This window comes from Lepisosteus oculatus, chromosome 2 (genome assembly GCF_040954835.1).
Source record: "Lepisosteus oculatus isolate fLepOcu1 chromosome 2, fLepOcu1.hap2, whole genome shotgun sequence".
Lineage (NCBI taxonomy): Eukaryota > Metazoa > Chordata > Actinopteri > Semionotiformes > Lepisosteidae > Lepisosteus > Lepisosteus oculatus.
This window is the reverse complement of record NC_090697.1, coordinates 73,358,838-73,380,926: the sequence shown is the minus strand read 5'-3', so window position 1 is coordinate 73,380,926 and position 22,089 is coordinate 73,358,838. Positions and strand designations below refer to the sequence as shown.

The 22,089-nt window shown below is 40.4% G+C and overlaps 1 protein-coding gene across 1 annotated transcript; it reads right to left on the bottom strand.

The window, feature by feature from the left end:
- Nucleotides 1–1,073: 1,073 nt before the first annotated feature.
- On the bottom strand, nt 1,074–21,553 carry npffr1l1 (neuropeptide FF receptor 1 like 1). Its single transcript, XM_015348822.2, has 4 exons — nt 21,247–21,553; nt 16,363–16,645; nt 13,903–14,002; nt 1,074–5,016 (listed from the first exon to the last, which is right to left on the bottom strand). Exons 2-4 carry the CDS (start codon nt 16,628–16,630, stop codon nt 4,155–4,157), a joined length of 1,230 nt encoding a protein of 409 aa, XP_015204308.1. The 5' UTR covers nt 16,631–16,645; nt 21,247–21,553; the 3' UTR covers nt 1,074–4,154.
- Nucleotides 21,554–22,089: the final 536 nt, after the last annotated feature.

Genomic DNA, 22,089 nt, shown 5'->3' with positions numbered 1-22,089 from the left:
CAGAACTGGATCCATGCAGGGCGCCACTGTTTTGATTGACTTTTAAAAATATATATATACACACAGGCCATAAAATTCATTTCTCACAGCTGACTGAATTCTTCTCAAACAGTTTGCCTCTGTAGCGAGATGAAAACTGTTCTGGAAGAATAGAAGGTGGCTAGACAGCAGAGTTTCAGACTCTTGTGGAATACTAAACTCATCCCGGTAACTGATCTTTCTGCTCACAGAGGTGTGCTCGATGGAGGATTCTAATGATTTGGCCAGCGAGTGTACAAAACACTGCGTGCAAATGGCTGCACCTACAGAGACCCCACACACCCCAGCTACAGACAGACTGTATGACCCTCTACCATACTGGAGCATTCGGGCCCGGACTACCAGACTCAGAGACAGTTTTTACCCCCGCACTATCAAACTATTAAACTCCCAGCCTCTCTCACCTATGATCTGAACCTCACAGCACCTTCTTTCTTACCAAAAACTCAAACACACATTGAAATCTGCCTCTACCTCACATGTTAAGAAGCTCACTCCCCATAATTGCCTATCCTTTATTTCATTCTGTTCATGTATGTTTTTGCACATCTGATGTTGTTTTGCACATTACCTGTTACCTTTTGTTGTTTCGCACACTGCCTGTTGTCTCTGTCTTTCTTTTATTATACAATTGTATTGTTTTTTGTACTACTTATCGTCTGAGAGCTTGCTAAATAGCATTTCATTATACCATATACCTGCATATGAGTATAATGACAATAAACTTGAACTTGAACTTGAAGATACATCCAAAACAAGCAGTTTAACCATATACATGAGTGAGGGGCTTGGGTATCAATATTTTTACCATGACCAGAGATGTGCACATTATATGCATACGGAAAATACACAGGGAGAAGGTACCATAGTGTTAAAAACAAAAAAACTGTATCCAGAAAAAAATACAAACAGTAAGTAACAAAAGGAAGGAAGACGTATTTTACCTCAGGATGTTCAGGTAGAAGGCTTCATCTGGTGCATCCAGTCATTTTTCTGTACCGTACAAACACCAACACACATTAACAGCAAAGAGATTTATTGATTTGCTTGTTCTTGGCACAAGCAGGGAACCTGCTATTGTGTTTTAGGTACAGCACTACACACAGGGCACATTTATTGTAAGACCGATACAAGGTCAGCATAAAGAATATTCTTTGCATATTGCTTATGCATATTCTTCGGCATAAAGAATTGACGTCAAACGCACAGAAATAGAGAGCCCATGTCATTTTGTTAAGAATGCAGAGCTATTTTCAGTCCAAGATAATAGCTGGCTTTTTTGAAGAATCAGCTGGAAGAGATCCTTGAATCAATTAGCTACTAACTGCAAAATGAGTTAAATGGAACAAATGGCCTGGTCTCTTTTATCATTCATGAGGAATGACAACGCCCAAAATCAAAGAGCAACGAACTATTGTGGAGCAAATGTTTGGCTGAGGGCCGACCACCTGGCCACAGGACGAGGAGACCAGAACCCCCACGCAGGGTAACCAAGGGGTAGTTGCAGAGGTGGAGTTGGGGTGGAGGTGGGATGCGAGGGAGGGAGATATCGCATTTGGTATTTATAGCGTTCGGTGGAGGAAGGATGAAGGGAGTGATTGCTAATCACTGACGGCTGGGAATGATTGAGCCGAGTTGTTGTCATCCCTCCTGAACTTTCATTAAATAAACTCCATTTGTTCTTGTGTTATTGCATTAATTTGATTAATGTTATAGGCGTTATCTGATTCACGGACCCCACCATCCTGCTTGCAATGGTGTTCATCTTCTCCAAAGGATGGAAGAAGGTCAAAGTCTTTCAGAAGCAAAAGTGATTTACTGATGTTGAACAGCTCATAAACGTAACATCACGACACGGTTTTAGAACACTGGATTCTCATATCACTGCCAGAAAAGGAGACATTGTTGGCCTGAAAATCCATGATACAAAAGAACAGCATGATTTAAATACTGTACATACACTTTCACTTTATAACAGTGGTTCACATTGGCTTGCTCTGCAAACTGCAATTAACATACATAACAATTGCCAGATATTCTAGTCTGCACCCTAACCTGCTTATGTGGAGCGGGGTCTACTGCAGATTACAAAAACTGCGCATTGATTAATTTAGGTAGTGATAATCTGTACATCTTTACATTTACATAGAACCCTGAAATGTTAAAACAGAAGACAGAAGATATTGATATAGTAGGCAATATTGTTCACAAATTAACTATTACGTGTAGAAGCGTTACTTTGTCATATAAACACAATAAAATTCTTGGAAAAGCACAATTATTTTCTTGTTTAAATGCAAAACTATCTCATAGAAACACAAAAAATAACTCTCCTTGGCACTAAAAGGCTTCCGTAGTTGCAAACATTTTTGCAGAATATGTTTTTATTGTTCCAACGGTTGTAACGTTTTTGAGAGGTAAGCATTTTGTTACGACAGAGCTTTGTGCATTTTACACTAGATGTAGAGTAAGCAGCAATGTAAATTCAAAGGTGGAGAGTAAGACAAATTAAACAGAAAAGATCCAAATGGAAAAAGAGAAAAGTAAGAAATGTAACAAATTCATCTTTGTAGAAAACTATGAATGTTTAACTATGATTCATGCCTTTGAACAAGAAAACATTCAATGCACCTTTTGAGCTGCCATGTGAAAATTATTAGTTTTTAAACATCATCACACACAATAATTACACCTTAGAAAATGCTTAAGGTCACTTAGCCAGCATTGGTTAACCGTAGAGCTGTGCTGGAATTGCAGACCTTGAAAAAGCTTAACACGATCATGCTAATCTGTATGTTATCTCCAAATGTCAGTTGCAGACAAAATGTCTCTTTTCAGTACAATAGATGTTTCTGGGTAACCTTCCAAGTTCTATTAGAAAGCAAAAGATTGAAAGGCGATTGGAGCAGGAACTGTGTGCTGCTTTTCATTGTACAGCTTTTACCTAGAAAGGAATGGCTAGAATTAGAAATCTCGGCAGGAGAAACATAACACATGCTTTGAAAACGCATGTCTTCACACTATGAGACACTTCATGCAACATGCAATTTAGAATGCCACTCACATGATCACATCATCATCAATATGCCAGGATATAATTTGGCAGAGGCTTCACCTTGCTTAAAATGCAGTTGCAAGCCCTCTCTCAGGCAATAGACATTCTATCAAGGGTTGTAGTGTGGAGCAACAGTTTACATTCCGGACTTGAGGTCAATTTCTGAGTAAGCTACTGTTGTTGTCACCTTGCACAAGGTACTTCTTCCAGGTTGCTCCAGTGTATAAATGCCCACCTGTGCAAATGCAAGTCTTTTTGGATAAAAGTATCACCAAAATAAATTAGAAACACCACTCTTGGATGGGGCGATTGGTCTCCTCTTGTTTGGAACTGTTCTTATGTTCATTACACCAGTTCTAATGTCGCTAGAATTGCTTGCCTGTGAATTCAGTAACTGATTCATAAACTGCTGTAGTAACATCTTCAGCATCTACTAACTCCATATGCTCTTGCACCCTCTCTGAGATCTGAAATCTCTGACACTCTGGTTATACTAAGAAAACTCCAGAAAACAGTCAGAGCTAGAGGGTTATTGTCTGATGCTCCCCGACTATGGAATTCTCTTGTACATGATGAGACACACAGTCTTGAGTTCCAGGGCAGTGGAATGCTTCAGTACGAAACAAAAACCTGACATTCAGATATTGCTTCAAACTTTAAATAATACAGTAATATAGATTATTGTTGTGCTGATACATCAATGGAGGTACTCTAAAACAAAACAGCTTGTTTGAGAGGGCAGTAACCTTGGCCACCATCAGTTAGAAAACAACATTAGATCTTACCCAGGAGATGTATTGAAGGCACACAGTGGGAGGAGGAGAAACCATGGAAATCAGGAATTAGGATACCTTTGAGAATTTTGCATCAGGTGACAAATAAGTAAATGTAAGATTCCCAGTGGAGGGAACAACTAAGAACTATTACATTTCACAAGTGGTGCTGTCAATGATTGACTCAGTAAATATTTTGAATATCCATTTATGACATCCAACTGCACTTTATAGTCTTAAACATGTGGGGACCTGGAGAGATGGATACAGAACAGTTTATTCTTGCCTCATTCCTCCCAGGCTGTACAGACTCCACTGCGAGTGGTGATTCTACTAATGTCCTCTAGGTTTATTCCCTGGGTTCCCTTGGGAGTGCCTTGTGGGATACCTTTTCTGTTGGTGACTTTGCACACAGTAGACTCTAAGGACTCTACATTGGAGACCTTGTTGTGCAGGGAAAAACCACTGGACCAGGGAGTCCTTTGGGTGTAAACCTCCTGATGGATGTTTTCCAGGGAGCAGAATCGGAAGGAGATGGCAGCCTGGAACCCCCTCTTGAAGTTCTCATTGAAGAATCCGTAAATGATGGGGTTCACACCACTGTTAAAGAAGGCCAGCCAGTGGGCGAAGGGGAAGATGTAGCTGCTCAGAAAGTCGATCTGCTCTTCGCTGAGGTCTCTGTAGTCCGTCAGAAGCATCAGTGTCCAAAGAGGAAGCCAAGAGACCATGAAGAGCATGGTCACGATGATCAGCATCTTGATGATCTTCACCTTTTTCTTGGAGACAGAGTTTCTCTCCTCTTGCAGCTCTCTGGACCTCTGGCCCACTGGCCCAAGCTTGCTGAAGAGCTTCACCACAATCCTCCCATACATCAGGCTGATGAGACCCAGAGGCATGAGGTATATGTGCACAAAGAGAATGGTGGTGTAGACGGTGCGCATCTCTGGATAAGGCCAGTCTTCGTAGCACGTGAGGAGTGGGTAGGTGTCATTATTTTGGACCACGTAGGTGTCCTTCAGATGGATCACAGTCAGCATGGTGGCTGAAGGGCACATGATTGCAAAGGCCAGCATCCAGATGAAGGCAATAGCAAGAACAGCTTTGAACATGCTCATCTTCTGTCGGAAGGGGTAGACTATACAAAAGAACCTGAAAGAAAAGAGAAGTCTCAAATGTTCCTGTTTTCCAAAACCTGCTCACAACACCAAGCAATTTCCTAGCAAAACCTCTCTTTCATTGCTCCTCTTCTAACTGTCCATGTGATAGGGAAATATTATAAACAGAACTCAAAAGCATATTTTAGATTTTAATTAATGTTGAAAAGGAAATATATTTTAAATTGTATTTGATAATATATGTCCCAGCTTTCATTCAGAATCTTAAAGGGGAACGGCAACACTTTTTAGACTTCGAGGTTAGAATGAATTGGCAATAATGATGCATTTCAAACCACAGTGAAACTACCAAGTACACGATAACGTACAACCTCCAATTTTCATCACAAAAGAGACAACATTTCAATGTATACATAGTGCTTTATTGCCATCATTGTCTGTAATTCAGAATGAGGCAACTTACATTGATGCAAAAATGGCCCTTTTACATTGTAAACATGCTTTAGACCAAGCTAACTTTGGCACTATTTTCAGCAGGCCGACATGTACAAGGTGATGTTTTTTAGATACTTGTAAGTATTGTGAAAAAAGGGCAACCTGAAAACTAAAACACACTCATATTCATTTTCACATTTTGCAAAAGTGCTTGATTATTGCAGGCATGCAAAGGGATTTTCTGTACAACATGCTACCCAATAAAAGCTCTTTGGCGTAGAAAAAAAAGATTCACTTGTTGTTTTTGCTGCGTTATTTTTAGCCTGTTGTTTTCACAGGAAAGTTCCAAAACAGTGCCATCGATAATATTTTCACACTTAAGTGTAAAGTCAAACATTTTGGACAAAATGGCGGTCGCTAAAAAAGGAAGGTTAGATGTTCACTCACTTCAACCATTTAGGAGAGATGAATAGGGATTTGTTCCACATGAAGACCGTGCTGTTTGTTTTCTATGTTGTGAGAGTGTCGTTTGTCCTACCAAGTTTCCAAAGATGTTTTCAGACAAAACACTACAAAGGCTGAGTCTATCAAAACAGGCCATAGTGAGGTACGGAAAATAAAGCAGCATCTTTACTAATTTCTGTGGAACTCAATTTCCAGGATCTGTGAAACACACGAGGCTACTGAAAGCAATCAGTGTCACGCCCAACATTCCTCCCCTAGAGGGCGCTCCACTACTCCCGTTATGAGTCCCGTGATTGTTGCTATGCTCCCCAGGTGGACCCTGTTATGCGTACTGCTATTTAAAGTCCAGCTCCTCCAGTCCTCGGGGCTCATCATTAGGGAATGGATGTCGCAAGGCCCGCCTGGCACCAGGAAACCCTACGTCTGTCTCCTGAGGGCACAGGCCTCATCCCCGACACCTCCTGCTTCCTGAGCCCGGGGTCTGGAGGACCTCGCCCCGCCAACCTAGGACCTGCATGTTTTGCGTGTGTTTGTGTTTTCCCCCTTCCCGGGGATTTTATCCTTGTCACGTCAGAGGATGGATTAACTGTTGATGGACTCCTGGACTGTGCCCTGACTTGCCTTCAGACCTGCTCGGATTTGGATGCCATTCTTATCTCCCCTGCTCACTGTCACACGGACTGGCACTGTTTTTTGGTGCACTATTAAACCACTGTGTGTTTTCCCATACCATGCCTCCTGTTTTCTCCAGCTCTTACCGCATCGCATAGGGTCAACAACAAAACCCGACACGGACTGCAGGTCCTGTCTGTAACACACAGTGTCTCATGACACTGAAGTCTCACTGAAATTTGACTGTTTGAAGAAAGAGTCATTTTCACCACTCTCAGTATTTGGATCAACATACCTCTGTGTAACTACACTCAGGCTTGCGTGTAGCTCAGAAAGAGAAAGCAGAAAGCAAGGGCTTACACTAAGACATGCATATTAGCTTAATAATGTTAGATATTATTATATTTTAGCATTGAATTTTTAAAAATCAAAATGTAAGTAGGACTATTCTTGGTATTAAAAAAGTAACAATGGCATGCAAATCCATAAAAATGAGTGCATGAATTAACTCTTGACACTCCCCTTCTGAAAGGCCGCAGCTCCTTGGCCTACACAAACCTACTTCTTTTTTACTTTTCCTGGGACATGCTACTTCTCATGATCATAAGCCCCTCCTCTTAAGGACGCTCCGGCTCTTCCTTGTTTGTCCTGATTTTTTGCACCTGCCTCCTGTCTCAGCCCTTTCCCTACAAAAGCCAGATGCTCCCACCATTCCAGGTTCAGCATTGGGAGATGGACGCCTGGAAGCTCGGCTACCAGCGAGTCCAGGAGCGGCTCGACGGCATAGGCTTCATCCAACGTCCTGACCATCTGAGTCTGGGGCTTGGAGTGCCTGGCCCTGTTATCTCTTTTTATTCCTCCAACCCTTTCCCGGATCCCACTCCGGATTTTAACTTTGTCATGTCTGTCATGGATGGACCACCCAGCCCTGGACATTTCCATTCCCTCCATTTTCCTACGGACTCCCTTTGGACTTTGGACTTTGCCTTGGACCACGCCCCCCACCCCGAGCACCAGCGCACCATCGACATGCCCCCCTGTTCTTCTTCCAGCCCCGATCCCAGTCTTTTTTCCCCGTGTCTGAGATGCACATCCTTCCGGATTTTATCGTCTGCATAGGGTCCTGAAAAACGCTTTGTGACACTACTTCTTCAGCTAGAAAGACTCCAGTCAAGACTCTAGCACTGGGAGACCAAGAGAAGAAAATCTTTTCTGCCAACAGATTCAGGTGGTAGGAGGGTAATCCTTTGTTAACACAAAGAATTTTTCTTTGAACTCGCTCTCCGCTTGGCAAAGCTCTCCTTATGAAATGTAAATAAGTCTTTCTTCCCTTCAGACGAGCTGTTTGACTCAGTCTTGTCTGTGTCTTAAACCGACAGTAAACACATGCTGTTGGACTATGTTGTGGTTTATATTGGACCAGTGAATTGATGCCTGTCTCCATCATGTTGAGAAGCACGTTGCTGTAAGAGTTCACTTATAAGTTTCCTTCATTCTGAGTAAAATTCTCTGTAACCACTTTGTTTCTACAGTACAAAACAAACATTTTGGGTCTGAATGTTGTGTCCACTCTCTGTCATAAAGTCACAATTGCTCACACAATTTAAGTATACTGCATTTTTAGCAACCTACAGACTACAGGGTTGAGAGGCCCTTGTCTATTGTACAACATTTTTCTTTAATAATGAGAGATGTCAGCACGTACGCTAGAGAAGAACAGGAACCACAATGAAAAGTAAAAGAGAATGTTTCGGCTACAGATACTTTTTTAGAAATTACGTTACGATGACATGACAAGGCAAAAATGCTGTGTATCAAAATGTCTATGATCTTGTATTGTATTAGGACTTTGTATGAAAACACAATTCATCTTCCTCTTGAAACAGATAATTGCAGCAATTAATCTGCCAAAATGAAGGGAGATGGTTTATATATTAATTTATCATGATGTGATTTTAGCAAACATAATCAAGCATCTGGATAGGAGAGTGTCACTGTAGTGCTCTTGATTTTGATCAAGTTGTTTTTTCTGTTACTGTATAGAAATCTGTTTATTCCTTTAACCCATTTTTGAAACACTTCATGTAATTCAGGGTCCCAGGGCTCCCGGAGCCTATCTCGCCCAGCAACGGGCACAAGGCAGGGTATACCCTGGACAGGACACCAGTCCATCACAAAATATAAGAAGTAAGTAATATTATAATTACAAATCTTGAAAAATCAAACCCTCACTGAGAGCTTCACACATTAGGAACAGTTAATGGGTGAAAAGAGAAGAGAGAAAACACAACGTTTCGGCTATGAAGCCTTCTTCAGGTGTGAGAAAGACAGGGCAGACAGCAAAGATTAAAAAGCACAGGAGAACAAAAGCTGGGAGAGGGGAGGAGGCAGGAGGGGCAGAGAGGCCACTCAGGAAGTGCAAAGTGGAGAGGGGTGAAGAGAGGTGTGAAGTCAAAACCTGCATGAGAATGGAGAAGATGACACGAAAATAAGTCTGTCATTGAGAGAAGAGGGATGGTGTGGACCTAGTTTCAGGATGAGTTTCGTTTCTGTTGTCTTTCTGCTGTGGGAGATGAGAAACCCTTCCCTGAGAACAGAGACAGAGAGATCAGTGTGATCATGGCCGTCTGAGGTGAAATGAGAAACGATGGACTTGTAAAAATCTTTCATCTTCACAGCCCTAACATGTTGTCTAAAGCGGTCTCCTAGACTTCACACATTATGTGTGTGGACACCTGTAACAGTGTGAGGTTAGCAGGGACCAAAAATAGCACCAACAAAAGTTGAAAAAAAAACAAAAAAGCAAAAAGAAAATGTGCCACTGTGAATCGCGATATCCAGCCTGGGCTTACGAGGTCCAGCCTGGGAAAACACAATTGTTTAGCACAACGGTGACGGTAGAGCAGGGCGCACAAGGCCAAAGCCAAAATAAAAAAGGAGTGTAAAAGCAGTGCCTGCCCTGATAGAGACACGTAACAGGACAGGCAAAAAGAAAAAGAATGACAGCCTTATGTGGATACAATCCCCTCCGGGACTGCTGGCGAAATTATCCCCCACTTCTGGGATTTGCCCAGTTCATCCCTTCGGGGGTGTCCAGTGTGCTTTTATAGAGGCTTCACAGCTGTGACTCGAAAGGCAAGGCGTCACTCGTCCTCCAGGGCTCTGCCTCCACACCGAACACGCCCCCGCACAATGCCACACACTCGATTTCCATACATTGTCCTATTAGGCTTTGGGCCTAGTCTATCCCAGAACAGTGCTTTTCCACTTTTTTAAAATGTAAGGAATCATTTCTCACAGCCGCAGTCTATGCATATGCATTTTTGTATCAAGAACATTAATATATCTTGTTTTACTATGATTTTGCTTTAGTGCATCAATAAATATTTTGGAGTATTAATTATACTGCTATCAGATTACAGAATTCCTGAGCACTCAAAGGATGTGTCCTTTTTTTCTCCATTACAGCTCTGATGATACAGTATGAAGCAGGATTCAAACTTACACATGACAAATATTTATTAAGAAATATCACAACTGTATAACACACACAACAGTTCCACAAGTGAACTTCCAGAAAGAAATAAGACCCCCGGCTGGCAGAAAGGGGAACCCTCCTTGAGAACAGCTCTGAAGACTGAACAGCTTGAACAGCCTTGAAGATGGTGATTTTTCCTTTCTTCTTGTTACAGTACCAGCGTCCCGCCACCAGAGGGCTCTCAAACAGTACATACCTCATCCACTCTGGGGAGGCTAGGTTAATCAGACCTCGTTAACCCATCACCACACCTCCCCTTCAGCCTACTTGAACCCTGCTCCCTGTTTCAACCTTGCTCAGTATTATGTTCACTTCTTGAGAGCTACACATCCTGTTTCCCTAAGATATTCTTTGCTTCCACTTTTGGCCCTTGGATGTTTTGCCTTGCCTTTTGACCACAAAATTCTGGATTCTCCTTTGGATAATTATTGCTTCAAGATCTTTTTGACTTACTGTTTGGACTATGGCCTTGGATTTCCCTGATTTCCCTGTATCCCTGTAACCATCAGCTACTTTTTGTGTAACCATTCTCTCTTCTCTTCATTCCCTGTCCTCTACCTCATTCTGTCTGGGTTTGCTATGGTCCATTCCTATGGAGGCTGGCTTAATGAAATGGACTGGGTAGTGCTGAATCTTTATTCCATGATGAATGTTTATTTAATATGATAGTCTTAACGATCTACTGCAGAGTTAGCCTGAGTAAATTATTAGGAGCACCCTATGATCATCTGCATCTCCTTCCATGTTTACCTGACTACAAGCCCGAACAAAGCTATGTACAGTAAATACCAAATAACAACAGGATGTGTACCAAACCGTCTTGAGTAAGGCAAGCTGGGAAGAGCAAACATTGCTGAACTTTGCTGAAACTCAGCTGCCTACCCAGTAGCAACAATATTAATATTAATGAAGATCTCTCTAAGAAAATAAAAGATATTGCTGCTTCAGATGCCTTCAACATTAAGAAAAATATCAGCAGCCATATCACCCTGCAACTCACAACTGGTAACCCACTGAAGCTCAGCAGGCGTGAGCCTGGTCAGTACCTGGACTACTGCTGCATGCCGTATTGTTGTGCATTTGACAAATAAACTTTGATTTGAAAAATCCCAGGGCGTTTCTCGAAAAGAGTAGCCTCCTAATAATCCCCATCTATTACTCTGCTCTCCTCCCAACTGATAGCTGGTGTGTGGTGAGCGTTCTGGCGCACTATGGCTGCCCTCGCATCATCCAGGTGGGGCTAAGGGGATACCCATTACCTGTAAAGCGCTTTGAGTGGAGTGTCCAGAAAAGCGCTATATAAGTGTAAGCAATTATTATTATTATTATATGTCCTCGGCATTTGAGTATTTTCTAGGAATACAGAGTCTGGAATACAAATCCAACTTTTGAGAGGCTAAAGAGTCATGATGCTATACTAATAGCTTTATGCTATATTTATGCTATATATATATGCTGAATCACTAGATCATGTGATTCCCATACTACTTTAAAACTGTCAGACATTTCGGTACATTGCTTTTACTGAAGCTTTGTCACTTATTATTGAGGTGTCTGGCATGATGAGCATCTGATAACAGTGTCTTGGGGGCAAATCAAGTAAAAATAAACAGGCGTGTGGTGTCTGGGAGATATGGACGCAAATTCCAGTAGGACGCTCTTGCTCTCTGATGGAAAAAACAGCAGGAGACAGAGGTTCAGAGTTTCTGAGTAATTTCTGCAGCAGGCGCCCTTCTAGAGGAAGGATGAGGCGGAATGAGGCAAAATTTAGAGGAAAGCTAAATGCCAGCCAAAAATGTCAGCATTGTCAAACAAAAAAAGCAACCACTGAAGATCGTGATCTCCCCCCAATGTCTTTAATAAGCAGTTTAATAATGGAAGCAGTAAGGGTATTGTAATGTCAGCTGAAAGTGAAAGCACTGGTACCATTCCTGCACTGCTGGAAATTGGTAGAAATATGAGTGAGTAATGAAAACGTGTCTTCAAAACACACAACTCAAACTGTACACAAAAAACATTTGCCAAGCAGGTTCTATTTAGAGAGATCTTGACTGTTGGTGAAATTGCACAGATCACCAACAGTGCAGACCAGGTTTAAATCTGAAAGCGTGTGTGCAGGGAGACCTTTTACTCTATAAACAGACAAAAGTATCTCCTCTGGGTGAGTTTTGGAAGACACAAGAAATAAAGGAGGAGAAGGTGGGTAGATGAGGGGGTAAATCAACACAGTTAACAAAGGAAGGATTAAGTTAAGTATTTAACTATGCTTTAAGATTTCCAAAATCCATGTGGACAGAACAGAATTTGAAACGCAATGGTTGAAGTCATAAATGCTGCTAAAAACAGACCTTAATGATGACTCATACAATGTATAATACAATGAAATGTGCATGTATTACATACACACTGCATGTACACATTTCTCCCCTATACTTTGCTTCTCATAAAGTTCACCATGGTAAGTGTGCATGTATGTTTTTACACTTTCTGAATGTCAAATCAGTTATAATCTACTCCTACATAACTAAGAACAAAAATAAATGAATGTAACCTTTTAAACTCCGATATTAATGAGTACTAATTAGCTTTGGGTTACAAAAAAAATTAAAAGAGAGCATGAAGAACAATTATACAGAAGCCAAATGCAGAGAATTGCCTGGTAGTTGTTGAAAATGGAGTGGCAGTTAAAAAGTCACATTTAAACAAACAGGCAGTATCCATTATACATACATTCAAAGCTCTGCCTGTGCCATGGTTACCTGAAAAGCTGCCCTTTTGCAGTTTTTTTCCCAGCTGCACTTTTAAAAGGAATTTATTACTTTTTCGAAATGCCTGCTTCCTATCATTATGAAGATTATGAAGCAAATGTATTTAGAAACCATTCCAGCAATTTGGATCCTTCCGTACATAAAGACCTTGTTGCTTTGAGTCGCATACAGAATAAGATTTAAAATATAACAGTCTGCCAAAGTTTTTGTGTCAGAGTCAGATGAAACATTTATATACAAAATTGCCACCATGTGCACCTGAACACAGCTGCTTGGTGAAATGTGTTTAAAGTCAGGACCGGACTTAAATGGTTTGCTTTTTAAATTAATTTGGGGTTGCTCATTGTACAGTATTCACTTGATTGTTCATCAACTCAACTGTTAATTTTTTCTTTTGCACATTAATTCCATTTCATTTCATTACAGCAGTTGCCCCTTTTCATTACACCAAACAAAATTGATAAAATCAGTCACTAACTCCCACTGTCCCACTATTTATATTCCTTATGACAAGCACAGAAATCAGAATAACCTCTCAGTACACCCTTACTCCATCCTTTCATCTCCAGTACCTGCTTTATTCCTAGAGGGTGGCAATGAGCTGGCACAGGGCACCAGGACTTCAGTTCATCGCAGCGCACACACACATGAGGGTGAGGGGTTTAAATGTAAAGAATCCGGCAGCAATATGGATACATGCAAACTTCACACGAGAGGTATTCCAGACTTGATGTGAACCCAGGATAATAATAATGTTTTTGCTGTGTATAAATGTGCTTAACTCTGCAAAGAAACAGTTCTAAAGGCACAGCACATTTAGCCCAATGCTCTTTTTAGCACTCCCACAGGCTAGGCACAGAAAGCAAACATATTTGAATAAGCAATCTATTAACACCTCAACCCCACTCAAGGCATTTATAAAAAACCACACTGACACATAATTGCTTGTGCTTTCTCTGTTAGGTGCCAATGATGATTCGCAATGATTCCCAATGTATTATTTGGAAATTGAGACGCTGTCTCTAATATTCTTTGGAAAAGTGACAGTGACGCACTAACGGCAGTTCTTTGCAGACGAGTGTGACGGACAACGATCTCCTACCTGTCCAGCGCAATGGCCACCAGGGTGAAGACAGAAGCTGAGACAGACATTCCCTGGATCAGACCACTCATGGTGCACATGAACTGACTGAAGGGCCAACCTGAAACACAGCAACACTGACCGTCAATAAAAGCTGCTCTCTTGTTTTGGGTTCGGTATACAGCAGAACCCACTCACAAGTGCTCTTCACAAGACAGTGAACAGTCTCTGACTCGGACTCAGCCAACACAACGCGAGATCAACATCAATACATTGCAATATCAACCCCAGTAAAATATACGTGATGCCAGACAAACATAAACAGCTGCAAAACTTTAGTTTTTATCTATATTCTGCTTTGCTCGCGAGGACAACACAACTGATTAATTACACACATTACATTCTCAAAATCTCGTCAGTGCCAGTGTGGAGACTAGCAATAATAGATACCCTTAAATACACAAGGAGATAGCTAACACCTTGTGATAGAGTCGACATATCATAGCAAGACAGAGCTAAAGAAAACCCGTTTTCAGACAGCTTGGTCTGGGCTGGGATGAGTGCCTTTGTGGTTAAGTCATACCGGAGGACCCTTAAGATTGTCATGACATTTTTAGGGCAGCTTTAGCTTTTCAACTGTGTAAGAGTTGTGAATAATTATAATAATGTCTATTTAAACAAACTATTATTTCCGCTAAGTGTTCAACACATATACTGATGCACTTAGAAATGCTCAGGTCTAATGGATTTAATCAAATATTTGAAACAAACAGTAAGATATCAAACAATGTCACAGGGAATGTGAACAAAGATATGGACCAAAAAATCATGATACACTTTCAGTATGAACTGAGACACACTGTCAAAGTGAAAATATTACACAGCTAGTAACATATACGCCCTTCCTGATTACTAACACAGGCCTGGCATACTGACGCATATACTATGACCAGCCTCTGGATAGACTGTGTCATATTCTGCCAATCTTTCTTGTGTAGCTGAAGCCTGTGGCGAAGGTCAACCGACCCCAATTCTCCTGTTGAAGGTGCAGTGATGAATCATTACCACCTTATTAGGTTTGTCATGAAATAGCAGACCTGAGCCTCAAAGGGATTTTTCATTCTGGTTAAGCTCTATCGACACAAGACAAGGAAAAATCTGAGGGGAGCAAATAAATCACCACAAGTCTCAAACTGTCTGCTCAGGTGGTGCCCATGCTGCGCTGGTATCAGTGTGGGGCAACAACATACTGAACCATAACTTTCAAGTACGTGACTGGCACTTTTAGAGAACCGTGCTCACGTCTGTGAAGGAGAAAACAGACATACTCTGTGCCGGCACCTCAAATGTTTTCTGGCCCCCAGGAACTTTCATCTCTCAGTTGTCAATCTTACCACCGAATGGCTTCTGAGCTTGCAGATCCGTTTCATGTGAACGGTGCGCTACCGTCATTCTGCTGATGCATGACAGCTATTTCTTCCTGCAGTTTGTTCTCTGGGCATTACAGTCTTTAAAGGCAAACTGGATCAGGAGGATCGGACAAATATGATGGGCTGGGGTGGTTCTGGGCTGCTGTGGTGACCTTCTGCCTTCCAGGACTTCGCCTGTCGCTCACAAAAGAGGTTCCTCTGGACTAATCTGCTGATTATTCTAGTTTGGGTAACTTCTTTCACAAACAAGCCAATCATGTAGATAGCAAAAATGCTCCCTTACTCACATAGGGCCTGGTCATATCTTTTTCTGTTCTTGTGTTAATTAAAATTATATTGCTTTGAAAGACTATTCATACAGATTCTTAATCTATCAATTCTGACACGCTGAACCCAAATGAGATGCCTGAAGCCACATGACTCACGCCAAGTATTTTGTTATGTCAATGAACCATACTGCTCAATCAAAAGACCTCCTAAAATTTTAAAACTCATATAATTATGTATGTGCCCAAAGAGTTTTTAAAGTAAAATAAATTGTTGCAATTCATTGGCCATCAATATAATGGAAGCTTCATGTTAGGGCTGTGAAGATTAAAGATCTCTCCAAGCCCATTGTTTTTCATTTCACCTCTGACGGCGATGACCACTCCAATCTCTCCATCTGTGTAAAATACGGTTTTCCAAACTCATACATCAGAAAGACTACAGAAACCAAACTTATCCTGCAGCTAGGATCACACCTTCCCCCTTCTCTTAACAATAGACCACTTTTCTTCTAAATTCTCTCTTTTTATTGTAGGTTTAATTTCACACCTCTCTACACCTATCCTGACTTCATACCTCTTGATTTCTGTCCCCTGCTCCCACCCCTCGCTCCTCCTCTCTCCCAGCTTTTGTTCTCTCACTACATTAACTTTGCTTTTTGCCCTGTCTTTCTCACACCTGAAGAAGGCTCCACGGCTGAAACGTTGTGTTTTCTTTCCTCTCTTTTCAGCATGGAATAATTGATATAACTCAATATGCAATAGTGTGTAATCTGCTTTCTCACCGGTGATGAGATTGTCCACTAGTGTGGTAGGCACACAGAATATGCCCACCAGCAGGTCACTGATGGCCAGGTTGAGAATGAAGAGGTTGGTGACAGTGCGCATCCTGTGATTCTGGAGCACCACGAAGCACACCAGCCCATTTCCCACCATGCACAGCACGAAAATGAGGAAGTAGGCCACAATGTAGCTTGCTGCCACAGCAGTGGAATGGAGATAGTAGGGCAGGAAGGTGCTGTTGGACTGTAGCGTTTCTGCAGTCGTGTTCATGGTGAGCTTGTAACTCTGCATTAAAGAAAGCAAAAGATGTACAAGATTTTTTTCTGTCATTTTTCAAATTAATCTCTCGCCTTTAAAAAAAACAAACAACCTAAGATCCCAATTCTAAGAATAAGATCCCTTTTTCCTCTTTTTTAGCAAGTGTAAACTTAAACTCCCTCATCTACACTGCCATCTTTTATGCTGCAATGAGCAACCATGAACTGCTAGGGTTTCCATTGGGCAGAGGAGTGGCTCTGTGGCTAAGGATCTGCACCTGTAACTGGAAGGTTGCCAGTTGATATCCCGGGGCTGGCAGAGGAATCCTACTCCCTAAGCAAGGCCCTTCACCCCCACTGACTAGGGGTTCTATATAAATGGCTGACCCCAAGCTTCTCTCCCTGTCTGTGTGTCTCATGGAGAGCAAGTTGGGGTATGTGAAAAAATACAAATTCCTAATACAAGAAATTGTATATGGTCAATAAAGTGATCTTATCAAGGTCTGGAGAAAAACACTTCAGCCTGTCACTGCACACTCTGACAGACAGATGGCAGCACAGAGGACACACCCTAGCTGCAAGAATGGGAGCTGCCATTTTGAAAGAGATTATATTTTGAGGTTTGAGGAAAATGTCAGACATGACTACAGACAGTTACTGTACATAAATAAAAAATCACATTTATTTCTGATTCCTGATATTTGAATCTTACGTTTTGCTAGGAATGACATTTTTCAGAAGAATTTTTTTTTCTGATGTGACATTTCTTAAATTGCTTGTTGCTGTGATATCTAGGTTCATTTTGGGGTAGCAACATCCTGGAACTCCCATAGAACCCCAAGTTTCACAGATTGTATTATGCACTGTCAATCGGACAGTTTCATATGCAAATGTAAGGGGAGTCATTATATTTAATTAACCCTTTTGCAGCAACATAACTTCCTTGTCTATTTAATAAATGATAAGTCCATGCCAAAAATGTGATTTAAAAATATTATTTATTAATAACAAAAGAACACGTTTTCAGTAGACACCTCATTACAATCAAGACATAACAATTTGTTTTGAAGGGAACTGTGTGTGTTTAGTTGTTTAGTCGAGTCCAACTATTCGTGACTTCCTGGACTTTAGCATGCCAGATCTGTCTGTCAGCAACTGCTTCTCTGAGCTCTTGCAAATTCATATTCAGTACTTCAGTAATACTATCTATCCATCTTAACCTCTGCCTCCCTATTCTTCTTTTCCCTTCAATCTTTCCCAACATCAGAATCTTCTCCAGTGAACCCTGTCTTCGCATTATATGGCCAAAGTATCTGAGTTTAAGTATTGAGTATCAATCCTTCCAATGAACAATCTGTGTTTAGTTCCCTGAGTACTCTGATTTGATCTTCGTGCAGTCCAAGGAACTCTCAATAATTTTCACGAAAGCATCGATTTTCTGACGCACAGCCTTACTTTATAATCCAGCTCTCACATACAGACAGTATGTCACTACAGGGAAGACCATAGCTTTCACTATATGGATCTTTGTTGACAATGTAATATCTTTGCACTTTAATATGAAGGAACTAGGGAGTTGTCAAAATCTTACATCTTACATGGTGTATCCCAGCTCTTCCCAGAGACCTATCTCTGGGGGAACTACAGAGGAAACAAGCAAGTGTCTGAGCCAGATGGGCTGTGAGTTTATTTGTTCTTCTATCTTGAACAAAGGCTTGTTCTTCTAGAGAAGACTTTTTAGAGCCATAGCAAACGGCAATAATAAAGAACGAATTGATTATTTCACTTTTAACAATAAGAATGGTAAATATTTACAGGATTTGACTTGTGGTGAACTGGTGAAAAATTATTTTACCCCTGCTGCTCAAGATTACCGCACATGCCCAAGACTAATTGTATGCCAATTTAATAACTTGTTTAATTACTTAAGAAGAGAAGCACTTGTGGGGGAAATCTCAAGTGCACTGAAGAGGGTTAAGGCTGTCTCCCACACTGGTATTTAATAAGACATGCAGGAAAAGTGCTCCTAACAAGCACTGGGAGTGGGAGTGAAATGGCACACTTTAATATACCCGACATACAGATATCAAACTAATCATAAAGTAAAAGCATGCATTAATCTCTGAGAGGCAGCTAAGGAAATGCGTCTTAAGATGTTAAATGTGCAGTAGAAACTAGACAGTTTTTTTTTAAACCTAATGGCTTAAAAAAACAAGGATGGAATTTGCACTCAATGTTCACTCTGTGAGGTCAAGTTAGGATGCAAAATGTTTTCAGCCTCTGTTGTTTTAAAATGTGGAGAGGCAGATTCTACCCCATAGTAACAAGGAAAAGGAGTTCACAGTGTATCTGCTGGGCTGGTAGACAAACTACCACATGACTGTAATTCCCAAGCTAGACTTCAGTAGTCTGGTCAAATTCTAACAAAAATTAAATGAAAAATATTAAACGCTAACACATACTTAATATTTTGGCATTCATTTGCCCGAATGAAGTAATAAAAGTGCTGGATGGAGTTTAGACATATTACACCTCATCCCCTCACTTACAAGGAATGAACCAGGGAGACAGCTGCAAAGGTGAAATTGGGATAGAGGAATGGGGACCTAGAAAAGAGGTGTCCAAATTGTGGGCAGCCAGTGAGTATTTACACATAGAAGAGCAGACCTGTGAGTTTAAACTGTAACCTCGTCCTGAAACTTGTGTTAAATAACAATGTTTGGGAGTGAGTCTTATCTGTCCTTCAACGGACACTTCCTTTCCACATTTTCTATTTGTTTCTTCAACATCTTAACAACACTTAGTAGCAGTACAGTACGAGGCTCATCTACTTAAGGATCACTCTGTTTGAAGGTGAGATGGTGAGATAAAATGCATACCACCCGCAAAAAATATGTTTCTACTAAACACAATATCATTCCTGCACTTTAAGATTTGCCATAAATAAAAAATTGTGGAAAAGATTTCCACCTCCTTTAGCGAGTTTAAAAATCACACAAAAAACTAAAATCAGAAAAAAAGAAAGCAGCGAATCACAAATGACTTTTCAGGATTGACATTTTAAAACTTCCATTCTCTTAGATCACTATTTGAGGAAATGCATTTAAAACTGAAAATATGAGCTGATTTCACTGGAATGCTTCAAGAAAAAGCTTGATGAGCTATTATAATAGCTAATACAATAACTTCAATTAGTTAGCAAGTAGTAAATGAAGAAATATAAGCTAGTTATCTACCCCTGATGGAAACCAAATCTTTATTATGTTCTAAGAATTTTCCGATCTAATTTGGAATATTACCCGCATTAGTATTTACCTCCAAACAAGTAAGCTGTACCAAGCATAAAAAAGCCAACTGAAAATAAAGCACTAATCACTCAGTTCAATGTTACATCACAAATGTAAAAAATAAGTTGCCAAATTTAACAACTACATACATTTCTTCAGTCCCTTTGATCTTTAAATATTTATTAAATATAACTGTTTATGTGGATTTAAAACCACACATCTCCGTAATGGGGATGTTGCATTTAGATTCCTACCTTTATAAAATAGTTCGGGAGAGTTTCCTTTTCAAACGCAAAATAAGACCCACGATGATTTAACCTTGTAAACGTCATGAAGACTGTGTTCCGATAAGAACATCTGTTACACAAGACAAGGGGGAAAAATCTCTATACTTCAAGTTTCCTTTTAATGGAATTGTGGGCAATCAAATGCGAAATTAATCTTTACAATGTACAGTAGTGTTGAATTGCGAGCCTTAACCCAACACAAATCATGTTGTATCTCTTCGACCTGTGAAAGCTTAGAACTGTCAAGATAAAACATGACAACACATACAGTCTCCTATCGTGATGTCTATAGTATATGATGTACAATCATTATAAGAGTGCTAGTACGTGCTGTTTTTTTAACTCATGTACTGTGTAAAGAAAGCTGAGGGAACTATATGGCAGTACGCACCTGACAGAACGAGCAGTAGGCTATATAAAAAGGCAAATCCTGCATTTTATAATAACTTGATGAGATACAATACAGCTGCATTTTAGTAATTTAAGTTTGTTATTTCAGTTAGTATTCATCACCCACAACGAACCAGAGTTCTTATGGTATTAATACGTGTAATATCGGACACTTAAATACACTACTTTTGTGTCTAACAGAAGGGTTTGGGGGAAACTTGCCCGACCATATTTTCAGGTAACTTAAGTGGGAAAAACAACCAGTTTTCTTTCCGTATTGTTTGTCATAGGTTCGCTGCAATTCTTTGCGTTTCTCGGTTTTGTAAAACGGAAAAAACAGAGTAAAGATTTTTTTTTAAAAAAACATTGAGAATAATAGTCGTATGCAACGGTTATTAAATTGCAAATGTACATTAAGACTGGCAGGTTTAAAATTTAATCAAGTTATTCTGCCGAGCATTTAATGAATGTTGAAAAAGTTTTTAACTCACCGTGTGCGTATGGAATCGGGAATTGCATAAAAAGTGAGACATCAACATTTGTGAAATTATATTTTAAGTAAGCAAACAAGGCAGTAAAATGATTAATCACGTATAAAATCTAGATATATAAATCTATATATAAAAGTACAACAATTAGATTTGGGAGATAAGCTCCATTCTTACCTAAAAATTCCAGTCCAGTCCGGCGTTCAAATTTTCACGCTGTGTGAAAGGGACGAGCGAATCTCTCAGTGTGCCTGTAAACGGTTTGCAGTTTTACTACAGCTGGCTGACAGGAGAAATCTTTCCTAACAGACTGATGTCATCGGTCACTGAGGAAACCAGCTCGTTTTTTACAATGTTTCACACATGTTAGTAGTCAAGCAAAAAAAAAACACAGTTCTGTGTAAATCTACAGTGCGAAATTATAATCTATAATAATTACATAGAGTTGAAACCAAAATATTTTTTCTGTTGCTTTATGGGAACATTTCTGAGGCATGTTTTTAAACCAAAATAAATGCGGCAAAGCACAGTTTAAGATACTGAACTGTTGAGATTAAAATGTTATTAAGAATCTAACTATTGTACATCATGGTGTAGGAGCGCAACTCACAGAATGGCTATCAACTGTCGTCCCTGCAGAACAGTATGTACTGTATGTGTGTTAGCAGATCACCTGATTACTGCTAGCTTTAAAGATAACCATTTTCCAATGGTTATTATTAATCTGCTCTATTCCTTTAAAAAATGAACTGGAGAGACGAAATCAGAACAAAATTGGCAGGTTTTTTTTTTGCACTGCTTGCTTCTGTCTTGCTGTAATAGTTCAGGCGTAAGGGAAACTAGACTGTTGCACCTGTACACTCATCTGTTATCTGGGAGAGTGGCGAGTTTGAACGACCAGGATGAGCAGTGACCTGTCGTGCTTGGAGACGTACTGTATAGTGCCCGTGGTCTGTCCGTGACGCCCTAGTGCAATTTTGATTTTACTCGATTCATACTGTTTGGACTGACTTGACAAGT

What these genes read in the sequence shown, in the direction of transcription:
- npffr1l1 (XM_015348822.2), bottom strand. Translation starts at nt 16,630, where the DNA reads ATGAACACGACTGCAGAAACGCTACAGTCCAACAGCACCTTCCTGCCC. An exon ending in AGTGGACAATCTCATCACCG is followed by an intron (nt 14,003 to 16,362) that starts GTGAGAAAGCAG and finishes GCTGTGTTTCAG; the next exon opens with GTTGGCCCTTCAGTCAGTTC. An exon ending in GTGGCCATTGCGCTGGACAG is followed by an intron (nt 5,017 to 13,902) that starts GTAGGAGATCGT and finishes CTTTTCTTTCAG; the next exon opens with GTTCTTTTGTATAGTCTACC.